Source organism: Scyliorhinus canicula, chromosome 3, assembly GCF_902713615.1.
Source record: "Scyliorhinus canicula chromosome 3, sScyCan1.1, whole genome shotgun sequence".
NCBI classification, from domain to species: Eukaryota; Metazoa; Chordata; class Chondrichthyes; order Carcharhiniformes; family Scyliorhinidae; genus Scyliorhinus; species Scyliorhinus canicula.
Window position 1 is genome coordinate 261,190,051 of NC_052148.1, and position 16,845 is coordinate 261,206,895.

The following is a 16,845-nucleotide window of genomic DNA, read 5'->3' on the forward strand; positions in this document are numbered from 1 at the left end:
TATCTATGACGCATTCCGCCTCCTGCATGCTCCTAAGTGCATCCAACTGCTGCTCCAACCGAACCAAGCGGGCTGTGAGGAGCTGCCATTGGTTACACTTACTGCAGACGTAGTTGACCGGAATGCTGGCAGCATCACGAATCTCCCACATCTCACAGTTCGAGCACTGCACCCCGCTGAGTGACATTTAAACACTAGTTAATTAATTCAAAATTTTACTTAAATCATTATCGGATTAAGTTACAGTTCACTATGTGGTCCCTGGCAGTGGATTTTTACAATAAAATTAAATACTAATCTCTGCACTCAGGTTTAGTTACTCCTGTACCGAGTTAAGTAATTAGTTTTTTCAATGTTTGTATTTCAAATTTAACACATTCCCACCAGCCAATCAGGTCACAGCTTTACTGAGGTTGCTTCTCAGTTTTTTTCCCCCAAAATTTGAAAACACAAAGACACAGACACAAATACCACTTACTTTCCCAGACCGCAGTCCGGATTTCTCCCGCTCAAAGACACAGACACAAATTCCACTTACCTTCCCAGACTGCACTCCGGATTTCTCCCGCTCAGCTCCCGATATGAAGGACTTACCTGCCTTACCTGCTACTCACCAATCAGCTCTCTCCCTTGTAATCACCTGCAGCAGGATGAGAATGTGCATCCAGCCAAACAGAAACTTTATCTGTGTGGACTGACTGGAGACTCAAAGATCACGATGGGATTCCCCCACGATTAATTAATGGTGTAGTGAAAAGGGGAGGCAGGGGGGAGTTGGACAAGGTGGGAGTAGGTGGGTGGGGAAGTGTTGTTGGCGTGTTGTTTATCTAACCCATGTTGACTGGGGTTTTTTTTTTCTTGGTGTGTGGTTGCTGGTGTTAAAATTTATAATATAAATGCCTCAATAAAATATTTTTCAAAAAATAAAATTAATGGGGTAGTGAATTTTAAGGGCCGTAAACATTGATAAGGATCGCATCCGATGTTAGTAATGGCTGCACCATTAAAGCATAGGTTTGATCCACAATCGGCATGGAGCTCACATCGCCATCATGTCAACACCCCTAGATTGGTGAATGCAAGTGTTCAACTGTTCCGCAACGTTGGAAGTTGTGTGTATGTTAGTGCTGGGCTGGTGCTGCACTGATCCTGGTGGTGATGCACCCCATGGTAAAATAGCCTGCCAAATCTCACTGTCTGAACTGAAAGAGAATAAACAAGCTAGACTATTCTGGCAACATATTGGAGAGTGACTAACAAGCCAACTCCAGAAGGAGTCAAAGGTTTTGAGAGAGGCGAGGTGAGAAAACTGTAGTGACAAAAATTAAGTTCTTTTTAATAAAATACATTGGCCATATGATTCATTTTTGTAAACAATCAAACATTTCACTTTAATTGTACACAATAATTACAGTATTTTATATGATAAACTGTACTCAGATATACATCGCAAGTGCATATACACAGATTAAGGATAAATACAAGGCATTGTTAAAAATATGAAATCTTGAAAATATGAAATTTGAGTAATAAAAATAAAATGATTGTATCCCAATAAACCCTTGATTTTCGTCAACTTTCATTTTGAACTTTGATTGGAATGCACTTTCACAACAGTATTTAGGTAAGATGATGGCAAGGTGCAACTTTCCGGGGACAGGTCGCAAAGGCCTCCAGAATTAACTGCATTCCTTGAAATGGGAAATAAACTCTACTCAGCTGGATCTTTATTGTTTAAACCAGTACTGGTTGGTGAATAGAGTTGAGGGGCTGGTTAGTGGTAGCCGGGGAGCTTTATTTTAACATCGCTGGAGTCAGAAAAATAGAAACAGTCAATTCACTCTTTGCTTTCCTGATGTCACAGCAACCAAATGGTACATAGAGGGTCATTCAATACAAAACATCCAGTTCCCAGGCTACTGCTGATCTGAAGTTCAACACAGTAAAGTTTGACCGAGACATAGCGGGCAAAGGAATGTACAGATATCTCCCTTTTCCAACACTGAGAAACTCTGGGGCATTTGAATGCAACGTACTTCCACAGATGCAAAGTTTTAAGGAGTGCCCAGGTGTGAAATTTCCATGCAGCAGGATTACCAGGGCAGATTGGAAAGATTGTTCCTCAAACAACGTTGGTGTGCGCGCGTGTGCGGTCTCCGGGTGAGGGGTAGAGACAAAGAAAGACATGAAGTGGGCTCACTCCTGCTATACCTGATGCAGTTTCGGGTGGAGAGTTTTACTTTTGTTTCATTATCAGTGCAGAAAGGCTTGCAGCTCTCTACGCAGTAACTGAGAGATTGGGCAATCACCCAAATGACATTCCAGTGAATCTGCAGCCGCTCCCTTTCCCGCGCCAGGAACCCTGCAACCTCATTCACCGGCTCCTCTTGTGAAAGAGGTTTTTCAGCCCCTGTCCATGTCATCAACGGGAAACTTTTGTTTCCTGCTGTGCAAAAATCTGCCATATAATCATGACTAAGAGAATTAGCGCAAATAGAAACAGATATCCTGTATCTTGGGATACAGGAATTGCTCCTTGAGCAATGACCTTACCTGCTAACATTTTGATAGTGAACTGCTTCAACGCATTCGCAATACTGATCTTTAGAACGGGTCATATATGTGCTTTCTGTTATTAACAGTGACATGTATAATTGTGCATAAATGCACTTCACTCTGGGTATTTTGGGTAAAAGCAAATTCTAACAATTTAATTTTTAGCAAACAAAATAATACTTTTATGACTGATGACAGGGAAATAAAATATTTGAGATGTTAACATTGAAGTCTACTCAGTTGACTGGAGTCTTTGCAAGCATTAGATAATAAACTCCGTCACTAAACTCAATACAACTGGTGTCGGGATTTACCTACTGGGTTGGGTATTGTTGAACCTTGCCATCATCAGAACATTGATCTGTAAGAAAATACAGCTTTAAATCATTGCAAAAACAAAACAGATTTCAATTTGTCACCATTAAACAATTGCATATGGTATTAGGAATCCACCTTCCCTTTCCCCTTTCATTTGCTCTCCACCTGAAAGCTCCACTTCTTTGCTGAGCTATCATTCAGTGAGCAGTCTTCCAGCAGCTCACCCAAGTGGCAACTTTTCACCTCTTGTGTTCTCTGTCCATTTGAGTGTCCAGCCACCAAGTGGCTGAAAGCGAAGGGCATCGCCATTCTGCCTGCTGCTAGTTCACCCCATGTTCACCTCTGTGCGCACTTATAGCCGGAGTCACTGCACACAGCAACCAGCAGTGGAAATGCTGGCCTCCTCCCAACAGCAGTACTGATGCCAACTGTGGGGTCCCCTAATTGCTACCCTGTTGAGATGATCAAACTCAGGTACAGACTGAGCTAGAGACCTCAGCACCACACCTTGCATGCACTTACATACTGCACTTTCACGGATTGGAGAAGGGGGATTTGGCTGGAGGGGCTTCAGGACTTCCCTTTTTTTTTGGACCTGTTTGTTACCAGGAGCACGGTTCTAGGTAATGATTTTCTGAATGAAAAACAACGTACGCCCAGAATGAGACCCCTCGAACATTTTTTTGATCAGCTTCTTTTGACATGTGCTACATGTTTCCACCCCGGAATCCCAGTTTCTCAGGGTGCTGGTTTTAAAAGTTCCAAGTTCACAGTTGTAGTTATATCTCAAATAATGTGCAAAATATTACGTTGCATAGATTTGTCGAACATGGTCAGCAGGATTGTTACTTCTCCTATCTGGGCCTTCCAACTTTTCCTTCAAGCGAAATGTTCAAACGTGGTAGAGCTGTGCTCACAGGGAATCTGACTATTATCTAGATCACAAGTGATAATTAACCCATGACCCTTTGTTTATAGATTTAGCCAACTCTACAGGAACGGCTCAAGAGGCTCGAAGGCACGTGTTTGGAATGTAGGCCGAAGTTATTAAAAATAACCAAATGGGCCCGCAAAGCACTGGTTCCCCAACATCCCAGAATTTCTTGGGCTTACGTTCAAGCTGTCCTCTGGGAAAAAGTGCTTGATTCATTTATTAGATGGAAGCGACCGTAAACCATAAAAAGATAATTATTTTTCTTTTGTTGGGCTCCTGTGCAGAAAAAAGATGGAGGACACCTGGGCTTGTGCCACCTTTTCACAACTTTTGAGTCCTAGAGTATCTCCAGCACGGTGACTTCAGGCAGCTCGGAAGCCAGGAGAGTGGCCAGACGTAGGAGCAGGGAACTGAAGAATGCACATTCTTCTCGAAGAAGAGAAAGGCCTGGAACCACCAGGCCTGGGAAAACTGATTGGTCTGAGTGGGGGTTTTCAAGGTCTGTTGAGAGAGGAGCAAGAATTTACATTAAAGGTACATATCTAATTATACGTCTGGGAAAAAGATACAACCATGGCCTAGAGATTCGAAACTTACTAGAGAAACAAAATCTAAATATAATTAACTTGTGCGGCTAGATCTAAAGACACAATGACCTAGTTTTAGCAAGTTTTTAATCACCTTTAACTGCTCACAGTCAAATACCTGCTGACATTTCAGAGAGCTCAGAAGAAAATAAGTGATTGAAACAAATAAAACTCTTCAGGGGTTTGACAGGGTAGATAGCTGGGAGGATGTTCTCCTTATGGAGAGTCCAACATGTAAGGGCAGCTGTTTAGGAGAGAGGTGAGAAACAACAATCACAGCAATTTCTGCTGCTCCAACATCACCCGCCAATTTGCGCCGAAATGGTGGCCGCGGTTTAGTGGAAATGATTCTGAGTCCCGTTTTGGGTGCGTTTAGCCAGGTGTTTGCCAGCGCTTGCGGTGGCGGGAATGATCCCGCTATTAAACAGGACTCTGCACCTTTTCCGGGCCTCGGCCAAGGATGCCCTGCCGAGGCCCCACTCGGGCTCATTTCCTGCACGATCAAGCTCAGCTGAACCTCCCACCGTGGCCTCTGGATCCCCTGCCCCTCCCCCCCCCCCCCCACAATGCAGTAATTGGGGGGTCCCCGAGCCCCCCCCCCCACACATCCCACCTCAAGGGCAGGACACCCCCGGGCCCCAATCCCCAGCATGGACAAGATGCCACCTGGGAACCTTGGCACGATCAGCCTGGCACAATGGCCGTGCCACAAGGGTGTTGCCTGGGTGCCTAACTGCTCATTTGAATATGCAAATCTGGATACCGCCCATTAAAATCATGGACGTCGCGAGGTATAATGAGCGTCGTAAATCTCACGGGAAGGCTGCAAGTGCCGGCACACCTGACCCTCATTTGTGGACACCAGTGTTAAATGGTCTCCGCTTGGGGGTCTCAGAGGTGAGGTCGTTAAGTCCAACGCCTTGGATAGCTCCGGCGCAAAGGGACGTGCACACTTAAATATGCAAATCTGGATCTTGTCCATCGTTGGATCTCGCGAGGCATAACGAGCTTTGTAAATCTCACGAGGGGCCTCGAGTCGGGCGTGACAAGGCTGTTAGATCACGCCCTCAATCTGCTTAAATGTTACCATTTTTATTTTTTTTAAAGGCAGGTTTTTTTTTCAAGAGGAGGTGAAATAGAATTGTTTGCAGCTTCCATGCAGATCAAGGTTCCACAGAGCTTGGGCTGCACAGTTGCTTGCAGGGCGTGACGGGCACTGCAACTACATGAGCCATCGCACACTTGCAGCGTCACCGCTTGGAAATGCTCAATAGGTCAGAGTTGGCATCGTGTAGAATTCCAGGGGTGAGGGCTGAGGTAAAACTGGAGGGGATCCTGGAGGTGTGGAGGGAGACAAGACCAGAAAGGAAAATCCAAAAACAAAGACGAAACTTTGAAAATTCTAAATTAAAATCACTGAGGCTTGCGAATCTTTGAAATTTTCTCTCCCCTAGAGTTACAGCTGCTTTATCACGAAGCATATTTAGGACGAAGATAAATTATTTTTTTTGGGCACAAAGGCAACCAAACGATATGGGAGATAGGTGGGGGGGGGGGGGGGGGGGGGGGAGTGGAGTTGAGGTGGATATTATTGAATGGTGGAGCAGACTCAAAGGGACAAGTGACTGTACCTGCTCCCAGTTCTTATGAGGGTGTTTGGACTGATAGGTGAAAAATGGTTACTTGAATGGTTAAGGGAATGGTTAAATTGGGATGGCAGTGGGGTGGATTTGGACAGCTCTACATACCACAAAGCACTCACCGGAATATTGGCCATTGTATGGTACCACCAGAAGAGCCTCGTTGTAATGTAATAGGCCACTAATACATCCACACTGTAATGCTCATGGGCTATCAGGATACAGACAATCCCCGCTACGCTGAGTAACCAGCAGATACAGGGATACCACCAGAACCTCCGTGGTGAATCTGTGAACAATAAAGCCACCGGGTGTTAAATCCTGTACTAATTTAACAGAAGCTCAGCAGGCTAGAATTTCACCTTCACTGTCCAGAGTGGCAATCTGACTGAATGGATTATTCGCCTGTAATTTAACCCAGCCAATTTCTATTCCATTGTAACTGGGCAAGTCCTGCATGCGACATGCGATCCACTCCTCCCAATTGCCACCCAGGCATTGAATATCACAATATACCTCCTGGCAACCTTATGATTGAGAAACAGAACTCTAGAACAGATCATTTTAAAAACAAAAACAAATAAAAGTGTAATTCCGCAGAGCAAACCCTTACGAGAAAAACATTGAAAATTTTGGGCATTGCGTCAATATTTTCCCACAATCTTATTTTCTGTGTCCATGTTTATAATGGATTATGCCCGTATAAATGATATAGTTAAAATCGTACACATGCACACACTTCCTGTCAACAGTGCTATCTTTGCAACTAGAGCATAATAACTTACACAGACAGTTTTGATTATAACTTTAGACACAGGAATTTATAATAGATGCAAAAATAGGGCAAGGATGGATGGTTTTATAACTGGGACTGAATACCATCTGCACATCTTGTTTTAGTAATTACGCGCAATATGTCGCAGAAAAAGGCCATTTGACACAACTAGTCGATCACGTGTTCCTGCTCCACTCAAGCCTCATCCCATGGGGGCGACAGGTTAGCACAGTGGTTAGCACTGTTGCTTCACAGCGACAGGGACCCATGTTCGATTCCCGGCTTCGGTCACTGTCTGTGCGGAGTCTGCACGTTCCCCCCCCCCCCCCCCCCCCCCCCACGTGTCTGTGTGGGTTTCCTCCGGGTGCTCCGGCTTCCTCCCACAGTCCAAGGATGTGCAGGTTAGGTGGAGTGGTCACACTAAATTGCCACGTAGTGTCCAAAACTTGGGTGGGGTTGTGGGAATGGGGTGGGGGTGTGGGCGTGGGTAGGGTGCTCTTTCCGAGGCCGGTGTAGACTTGATGGGCCAAATGGCCTCCTTCTGCACTGTAAATTCTATGATTCTATCTCTTCTCATCTAAATCTACTATCATAACATTCTATTCTCTTTCCCCTCATATATTTGTCCAATTTTCTCTTAAATGACTATTATTTGCTTCACTCGCTCCCTGTGGTAGCAACCTCCACATTCTTATCATTCTCAAGTTTATTTTGAAATCCCTGTTGGATGTCATGGTGATGATCTTATATTGATAGCCTCTAGCCTAACCCTAACCCTTCTCCACAACAGGAAATATTCCCTTTGCACCCTATCAATCCTTCCCTATGTGTGCAGCAACACATTTCAGGTGTAATTGGTGGAAATCCTCTCTGCACTACCCTCTCCCCTGTAACCACTCTTCACCTGAACACTACTCCTGCCCATGTCGATTGGCAAAGGTAGTCGAGAGTGATGCTGGCAATTATGCCACCTTGCCCCATTTGTCTGCATCTTCATGACAAGGAGAGGGCATTTGATGAGGACTCGAATACTGAGGTAGTATGGGCTGAGTTAAGAAATAGGAAAGGAGAGCTCACCCTGTTAGGGATTTTCTATAGGCCTCCGAACAGTTCCAGAGATGTAGAGGAAAGGATTGCAAAGATGATTCTGGATAGGAGCGAAAATAACAGGGTATTTGTAATGGGGGACTTTAACTTTCCGAATATTGACTGGAAACACTATAGTTCGAATACTTTAGATGGATCCGTTTTTGTCCAATGTGTGCAGGAGGGTTTCCTGATGCAGTATGTAGATAGACCAACAAGAGGCGAGGCCGTATTGGATTTGGTACTGGGTAATGAACCAGGACAGGTGTTAGATTTGGAGGTAGGTGAGCATTTTGGTGATAGTGACCACAATTCGATTATGTTTACTTTAGCGATGGAAAGGGATAGGTATAAACCGCAGGGCAAGAGTTATTGCTGGGGGAAAGGCAATTATGATGCGATAAGGAAAGACTTAGGATGCATCGCCTGGAGAGGAAAACTGCAGGGGATGGACACAATGGAAATGTGGAGCATGTTCAAGGAACAGCTGCTGCGTGTCCTTGATAAGTATGTACCTGTTAGGCAGGGAGGAAGTAGTCGAGTGAGGGAACCATGGGTTACTAAAGCAGTTGAAACACTTGTCAAGAGGAAGAAGGAGGCTTATGTGAAGATGAGACGTGATGGTTCAGTTGGGTCGCTTGAGAGTTACAAGTTAGCTAGGAAGGCTCTAAAGAGAGAGCTAAGAAGAGCCAAGCGAGGACATGAGAAGTCTTTGGCAGGTAGGATCAAGGATAACCCTAAAGCTTTCTATAGGTATTTCAGGAATAAAAGAATGACTAAGGTAAGAGTAGGGCCAGTCAAGGACAGTAGTGGGAAGTTGTGCGTAGAGTCCGAGGAGATAGGAGAGGTGCTAAATGAGTATTTTTCGTCAGTATTCACACAGGAAAAAGACAAAGTTGTCGAGGAGAATACTGAGATACAGGCTACTGGACTAGAAGGGCTTGAGGTTCATAAGGAAGAGGTGTTAGCGTTTCTGGAAAGTGTGAAAATAGATAAGTCCCCTGGGCCGGATGGGATTTATCCTAGGATTCTCTGGGAAGCTAGGGAGGAGACTGCTGAGCCTTTGGCTTTGATCTTTAAGTCATCTTTGGCTACAGGAATAGTGCCAGAGGACTGGAGGATAGCAAATGTTGTCCCCTTGTACAAGAAGGGGAGTAGAGATAGCCCCGGTAACTATAGACCAGTGAGCCTTACTTCTGTTGTGGGAAAAGTCTTGGAAAGGTTTATCAGAGATAGGATGTATAATCATCTGGAAAGGAATAATTTGATTAGAGATAGTCAACATGGTTTTGTGAAGGGTAGGTCGTGCCTCACAAACCTCATTGAGTTCTTCGAGAAGGTGACCAAACAGGTGGATGAGGGTAAAGCAGTTGATGTGGTGTATATGGATTTTAGTAAAGCGTTTGATAAGGTTCCCCACGGTAGGCTATTGCAGAAAATACAGAGGCATGGGATTCAGGGTGATTTAGCAGTTTGGATCAGAAATTGGCTAGCTGATAGAAGACAAAGAGTGGTGGTAGATGGGAAATGCTCTGACTGGTGTCCAGTTACTAGTGGTGTGCCACAGGGATCTGTTTTGGGGCCGTTGCTGTTTGTCATTTTTATAAATGACCTGGAGGAGGGTGTAGAAGGATGGGTGAGTAAATTTGCAGATGACACTAAAGTCGGTGGAGTTGTGGACAGTGCAGAAGGATGTTACAAGTTACAGAGGGACATAGATAAGCTGCAGAGCTGGGCTGACAGGTGGCAAATGGAGTTTAATGCAGAAAAGTGTGAGGTGATTCATTTTGGAAGGAATAACAGGAAGGCAGAGTACTGGGCTAATGGTAAGATTCTTGGTAGTGTGGACGAGCAGAGAGATCTCGGTGTCCATGTCCATAGATCCCTGAAAGTTGCCACCCAGGTTGAGAGGGTTGTTAAGAAGGCGTACAGAGTGTTAGCTTTTATTGGTAGAGGACTTGAGTTTCGGAGCCATGGGGTCATGTTGCAGTTGTACAAAACTCTGGTGCGACCGCATTTGGAGTATTGTGTGCAGTTCTGGTCGCCACATTATAGGAAGGATGTGGAAGCATTGGAAAGGGTACAGAGGAGATTTCCAAGAATGTTGCCTGGTATGGAGGGAAGATCATATGAGGAAAGGCGGAGTTCTTTACTCAGAGAGTAGTAAGGGCGTGGAATGCCCTGCCTGCAACAGTAGTGGACTCGCCAACACTAAACGCATTCAAATGGTCATTGGATAGGCATATGGACGATAAGGGAATAGTGTAGAGGGACTTTAGAAGGGTATCACAGGACGGTGCAACATCGTGGGCCGAAGGGCCTGTACTGCGCTGTAATGTTCTATGTTCTAGAAGAGGTGAAAATAGGGGCGATGAGGGGGGGGGGGGGGGCAAAGTTGGGCACAGACCCCCAAGATACTAAAAGAAACCCACATCTAACCAGAATAAAGGTTCACAGCAGCGCCAATTAATTTTGATTTAGTTGTGCAGAAGGGGGTCTGGGGTGCAGTACAGCGTTAATGCAATATTCCATTGTTCAAACACACAAAGAATTGATTCAGCTCTGCACGTCGAGTTTAATCACAGCTGTCTATATATGACTGGGCGGGTGGGGCGTAAATATCATCTGGAAAACATGATGGGCTCTGGAAATACACCCTGGGGTAAGTCACATAGAAAATCTTGGCATTGCAACGCCACAAGGACTGACTGAATGCTTTTATGATGATGTAACTGGCTGCAAAGAACTCTGAAACACACAGCTACGAATTACAGAAAAACACAGCCTGCGTGTAATTGGACCCAGAGAAAGCCTGCAAAAATAAAGCCACACAGAACAGGATGAAGCTTTGCTTTCAATGATACGTCCGATACATTGGTTGATTATTCGCCACCATATCTAGGTCAGCGTTGGCTTTGGGACTTCAGGAAGGAGTAATGGACTTTGATTCTCCATTCTGTCATGGCAGCGGGATTCTCCATTTCCATTGCGGTGAATGGAAATTTGGCTGAGCACCAAATTCCCCATCCTCGGTGAGAGCGGAGAACCCCGCCCATGATTCACATAACCACTTGAACATGAGCAGCCACACCCCAATAGTACAGCTGGGTGCTGTTCTATTCTTCTAAATGTGGACCAGTTCCGGGAAAGCGTTCGCAAACGGTCTAATAATAATCATAGAATTTACAGTGCAGAAGGAGGCCATTCGGCCCATCGCGTCTGCACCGGCTCTTGGAACGAGCACCCCACTTTAGCCCCATACCTCCACCCTATCACCGTAAGCCAATAACCCCACCTAACCCAAGGACAATTTAGCACGGCCAATCCACCCAACCTCCACATCTTTGGACTGTGGGAGGAAACCCACGCAGACACGAGGAGAACGTGCAGACTCCGCACAGACAGTGACCCAAACCGGGAATCGAACCTGGAAGGGTTCAGATTCCTGGGGCACCCAGACCAGCTCTGCTGCCAGAAAAGTTATGCCAACAAGACGGCCCTTATCCGAGTATAGCTGGATCTAATATCCCATGGGGAGATTAACTAGAGCCATCAAGGGGTTTATAAACCAATACCCATTAGGCAGGGAGGAAGCAGGAGAATGGAGGGGACATTTAAGGCGTAACTTTACATCGGCAGGGTTTTACCGTCCCTCTGAAGTCAATGGACTTTTGAACGGCTCGTCGTATTTTGTAGCTTTGCCCCCAGCGCGATTGGGCCATTTGATTCCGCCCTTATAACTGTGATACAGAGGTGAAAAGCAGAGTATCAAAAGCATGTGACAGATTAAGGAGAGAGACTGGATGTAACAAAGGAAATCCAAACTGAAAACATATGCCTATTGATGCACAGAGTCGAGGAAACAAAATTGGGCGCACAAAATCATTAAATAAAATCGAAACTTGTGATATCATCTCAGTGTCTGAGACACAACTACAGCTGGGTGGACATTGGCACAGTATCCCGGAACGCCATAGCGCCCGCTCCTTTGCACTGGCCCAGCCAAGGTCATTAACTACTTCCACACCAACACATAAGCAACCACTTACATTCTTTGATAAATAAGTAGGTGATAGTCAGCATGACGGTGTGACCACTGTACAGAAAGTCTCCGCACATGATATGGGAGCCAGTAATCGAAAGTCCTCCGCCAGATATGAGCTTTATGATTCTCTGCAGTTTGGCCTGGGAGTCCCCATGCAGCTGGAAGAGAAGAAAACTAGGGTGAGAAATGGCAGGCTGACCGTGTGTGACCAATGCAGTTCCAACCACTTCCAGGCCAGACATTCCAACCCCCCCCCCCCGTGGCTCCTACCAGAGACTGGAAATCAATTGGGAAGATGCCCGAGTGTAACTGATGCCAATCTCCTCTCTGCCTTGGCGACGAGCAAGCGTTGTGTGTTTACTTTTCTATTTAATGGCACTTAAACACCAAAGTCATTTATTTCAAAAGATCCAAATGGAAACCAATTGTCTGATAGGGCTTATATGATAGAATTCAACATGACGTTCTTCTTATGAACCCTTGGCACTATCTCTAGAATTGCTTGCATAGTCAGATTGGTTCAAAAATAAACACAGACTTTAAATAAATGTAATATAGTGGCTGGACAAATACCTTAATGGATTTAAGCGTACGATAATGAAGGTTTATGAAATATTACTGCACTCTATGACAATCCCAAAGGGCCGTTTCCATGATCCTGTGCACCCAGTAGGGAGTTGCACTCATGGAGGATTGGGTTGAAGATGGGCTTCAACATTTCTGTGAGGTTGAGCTTAACCCGAGGAAATTATCCCTCTGATCTGTACATAGAAGCATAAAATTTACAGCGCAGAAGGAGGCCATTCGGCCCATCGAGTCTACACTGGCCCCTGAAAGAGAACGCACATCCACCCAGTAACCCACCTAACTTTTGCATACTATGGGGCAATTTAGCATGGCCAATCCACCTAACCCGCACATCTTTGGACTGTGGGAGGAAACCGGAGCACCCGGAGGAAACCCACGCAGACACGGGGAGAACGTGCAGACTCCGCACAGACAGTGACCCAAGCCGGGAATCGAACCTGAGACCCTGGCGCTGTGAAGCAACAGTGCTAACCACTGTGCTACTGTGCTGCCCATTTAGGAATGATTCTATATTAGTCAATTGATGTTAAATTTCCAATTTGTTTCATCAGAAATATAGAGAAATTGTGAAATTTCTTCCCACACAAGACACTTTACAAATATTGCCCAACTCCCAATGACCTTCTCCCTCTGCCCCCCTCAAACATTGTTGGATCTTCCCTGCCCTATTTGAGCATCTGAAAGGCAGCATCAATTATCAGAAAACAACATTCTCATTGCTGTAAACATCTTTGAATTTGCGTACAGCAGGCAACAGAAGTTTAAACATTCAGGGCAGTTGCTGGATTGAGCCATGGTTGGGAACTCTGATGTCCCCTCACTGAACCAATACAGTGAAGCCAACTATAACTCTGCTACTGCACCCAACCCCTACAACTGAGATCAGTTAAATCAGCGCAAAGCTAGGATTGTATCGCAGTCTGTTTGAATTTTGCCCCTCACAGCACACTGATCCACTGCAATACTGATAACTCACTATATAATGAAAAATAAAATGACCAATTGCAGAGCAACTAATTATAAAGTGAGGGCCTTACCTTTGGTGCGCATTGAAAGTGCATGCCAGGTACAGGTAAAGTGGTGATATACATGGTGATACACCTGTACAGGTACAGCGTGCCCATTATGAAGAAAAATCTGCGGCCCACGATCGACCTGCAATGGAAAGAAAAGCTGTAAACTCAGCATTTACCAATACAGACCTCACTCCTGTACTGCGGAGAAATGATATTGTAAAAAGAAAACATGCACCAAGTGATCGGATCTTGGCTTCCAATTCTAGAAGCTTCTGAGTTAACACCAGTATATGGCAGAACAAATCAATGTCAACATCCTAGTGTCTACATCCTGGCTCCTTGTTGTAAAATTCCCCAAGTGGCCATTTATCCATGTGTGAATTGAAGTGAATTGTTCAGATTGGCTATTCGACTGTGGGGGGAAATTGGCAGGGATGTTTCAGCCAATGTCACTGGATTGTAATAAGGAGCAGTAGCTCTGGTGGAATTACCCCCAAACCCAACATAGCTGAAATGCCCATTGTACAGCCCCCACTCCAAGCAGTGACCAAATCTGGTGGCCCCCACATCACCCTGTGCATCATTCGACCTCAGGTGCTTTTAAATACAGTCATCGTTACAATAGAGAAAATGAGGCAGGCAATTTGTGTACAGGAAGCTCCTACAAACAATGAGATAATAACCAGGTGATTTTTTTGTGTTATAAAATAGGATATCTTTTGATGGATAAATATTGGTCAGCACACCGGGAGAGGTTTCTTGCTCTTCTTCGAATACTGCCGTGGAATCGTTAACATTTATTTGACAGGACAGGCAGGACCTTGGTTTAATAACCTATCTGAGAAACTGGACCTCCAACAGTGCCGCACTCCTTCAACACTTGACTGGAGTGTCAGCCTGCATTATGTGCTCGTCCCTGGAGTGAGACTTGAACCTGCGACTTCCTGGCTCAGAGGAGAATGGGTTAACGTCGAGCCAATACGGAGTGAAGAATTATGTGGCATGGTCAGCTCTTCAGGAACCAAGAACCAGATTTATTTGGGAAAAGATAAATATAAATGGCAAAATATATTTAATTTGGTGGGAGTGGTGGTGGTGGTGGGGGGGGGGGGGGGGGGGGGGGATGGCAGGAGTGGAGCAGAAATACTAATGTCAATACTTATGTCTTTCCCCATCCCCTCTCCCCCCCCCCCCCCCCCCCATTTATTCATTCCAGCTTTGAATGTCCAGATTGCACATCCAAGACCCCAATATTTCAGAGCAGATAAGTCAAGCAAATAATCTCATGATCTCCATTTCATTCTGTGACCAACCGGACATGATGGGCCAGTATAGTATCTCCATTTTTATTTGCCTTCCCTCCATAGAGCACCTTGGCTTCGTGCCTATACAGTTGCCAACTCTGGATGGGCCTATACCAGGAAACTTCATCACAGGGCCTACTGCATCCAAATGTCCCTTCTCCACGTTCCCATCGGTAGCCTGAAATATCCATCCTCTTGGCGCATTATTTTAGTACGCCCAGATTTCAAACCTGATTGGGCCATTCTTAACTGTCTGAGTGAAGATCTGAACGTTAGCGGTACTTTTTAAAAATTCTTTTTTTAATGGAGGGGATTGGTGGAGAGGGGAGGGTGGTCGCTGGCTAGACCAGCATTTATTGTCCAGCCTCTGATTATCCTCATGGAAGTGGTGGAGTGAGGAATTTGTAAGATGGTGGATGGTGCGTCAATAAAGTGGGAAGTTTTTCCCCTGGGATGGGGAAAGCGGGGGGGGGGAGTGGGGAGTGGGGTTGTGGTTGGGAGTGTTAGCTCTGGGGTGATGTTATCTGAAGTTGTCCTTCGTAGCGAGCTGCAGCTATATTTTGGCCCTCTCTGTGCCATGGCTAACATCCTGATGGTGTTGAGCTTCTCGAGTGTTGTTGGAGCTGAACTCATCCAGGCAAGTGGAGAATATTCCATCACACTCCTGACTTGTGCCATGTAGATGGTGGACAGGATTTGGGGAGTGGGTGGGGAGTTTCTTACCACATGATTCCCAGCCTCTGACCTGCTCTTGCAGCCACAGTATTTATAGGGGCTGTTTAGTATTTATGGGGCTGTTTAGCACAGGGCTAAATCGCTGGCTTTGAAAGCAGACCAAGCAGGCCAGCAGCACGGTTCGATTCCCGTAACAGCCTCCCCGAACAAGCACCGGAATGTGGCGACTAGGGGCTTTTCACAGTAACTTCATTTGAAGCCTACTCGTGACAATAAGCGATTTTCATTTTCATTTCATATGGCTGGTTCAATTCAGTTTCTAGTCAATGGTAACCCCAGGATGTTGATTGGTTGGTTGGGAGTGTTGATTCTGGGGCAATGTTATCTGAAGTTGTCCCTTGCAGTGCGCTGCAGATCTATTTTGGCCCTCCCTGTGCCATGGCTAACATCGACCGTCTCCTGTCTCATAGGTTTCATCGTCCGGGTCTGCAGATGGAAGCTGTGGCCCTGGGGCATCCCAGTTGTGACACCTACAAGCGCTCGCTTCCCAGTAATACGAGTAGAATGTGGTAACTGTGTGTGATGTGAGTCATTCTGAGAGGAGCACTGAGCAGTCTGAAGTTGGCAATAATCATGCACGGCCCCAAGGTCATGCATCATCTTGGGAAATGGGCCACACTGGGAAATGGGCCACAAGGCATAGGGATGGGAGGGGTAGGGAGATAACAGCCCTAACCCCTTTCATACTAGTCAACGTGAGGAGAGCTGATCTGTGACCTGACTCCATATGCCTGCCTGTTCTCAATGCCACAAGATCCTGCCTCAATTAGCAATGGGCCCCGTGCCACTTTCCATTTGCAGATTAAAGTTGCAAATCTCTGTGACACTGCACGTGTAGAGTTGAGTCTTGCTGTTCATGGGTACCAACCATTCCTATGCCAGAAGGCACCCTGAGACTCTGCTGGAAAATCCCCCTGTGACCCAGTGGTTAATAGCTCGAGTGCCCAATTGGCACAAGACCAAATGTACCAGCGACACCCAGGAGGGCGATTAGATTGTAGAAATCGTCACAAAACTCACATAGAAACAGCCTGCCAATTCTGTCAGCTGTGCACTAGATATTTACAGAGGACACAGAGGGTGATTGCGTGGCATTACACTGGAGTACCAAACGGAATTAGACTGGCTGGGGCATTACATCGGATGCAGGGAGTTGGGAACAGGGATTACACTGGACAGATGTTAGAAGCTATGGGGAATGCGCAGGAGACAGGATATTGAACCGGACTGGTGACTTTAGGACAGGGAAAGTAGCGCAGAA

At 45.8% G+C, this 16,845-nt stretch overlaps 1 protein-coding gene across 4 annotated transcripts in view; it reads right to left on the minus strand.

Annotated features, from left to right (window-relative positions):
• Positions 1-1,312: 1,312 nt before the first annotated feature.
• sgms2a (sphingomyelin synthase 2a) overlaps positions 1,313-16,845 on the minus strand; it is a 98,207-nt gene continuing 82,674 nt past the window's right edge. For all 4 annotated transcript variants that reach the window (XM_038792697.1, XM_038792696.1, XM_038792695.1 and 1 more), the window contains 4 exons: positions 13,567-13,684; positions 11,946-12,099; positions 6,158-6,324; positions 1,313-4,309 (listed from right to left, as the gene is read on the minus strand). In XM_038792697.1, coding sequence (XP_038648625.1) covers positions 4,130-4,309; positions 6,158-6,324; positions 11,946-12,099; positions 13,567-13,684 — 619 coding nt within the window. In that variant the 3' untranslated portion in view covers positions 1,313-4,129. The remainder of the gene's footprint in view (positions 4,310-6,157; positions 6,325-11,945; positions 12,100-13,566; positions 13,685-16,845) is intronic.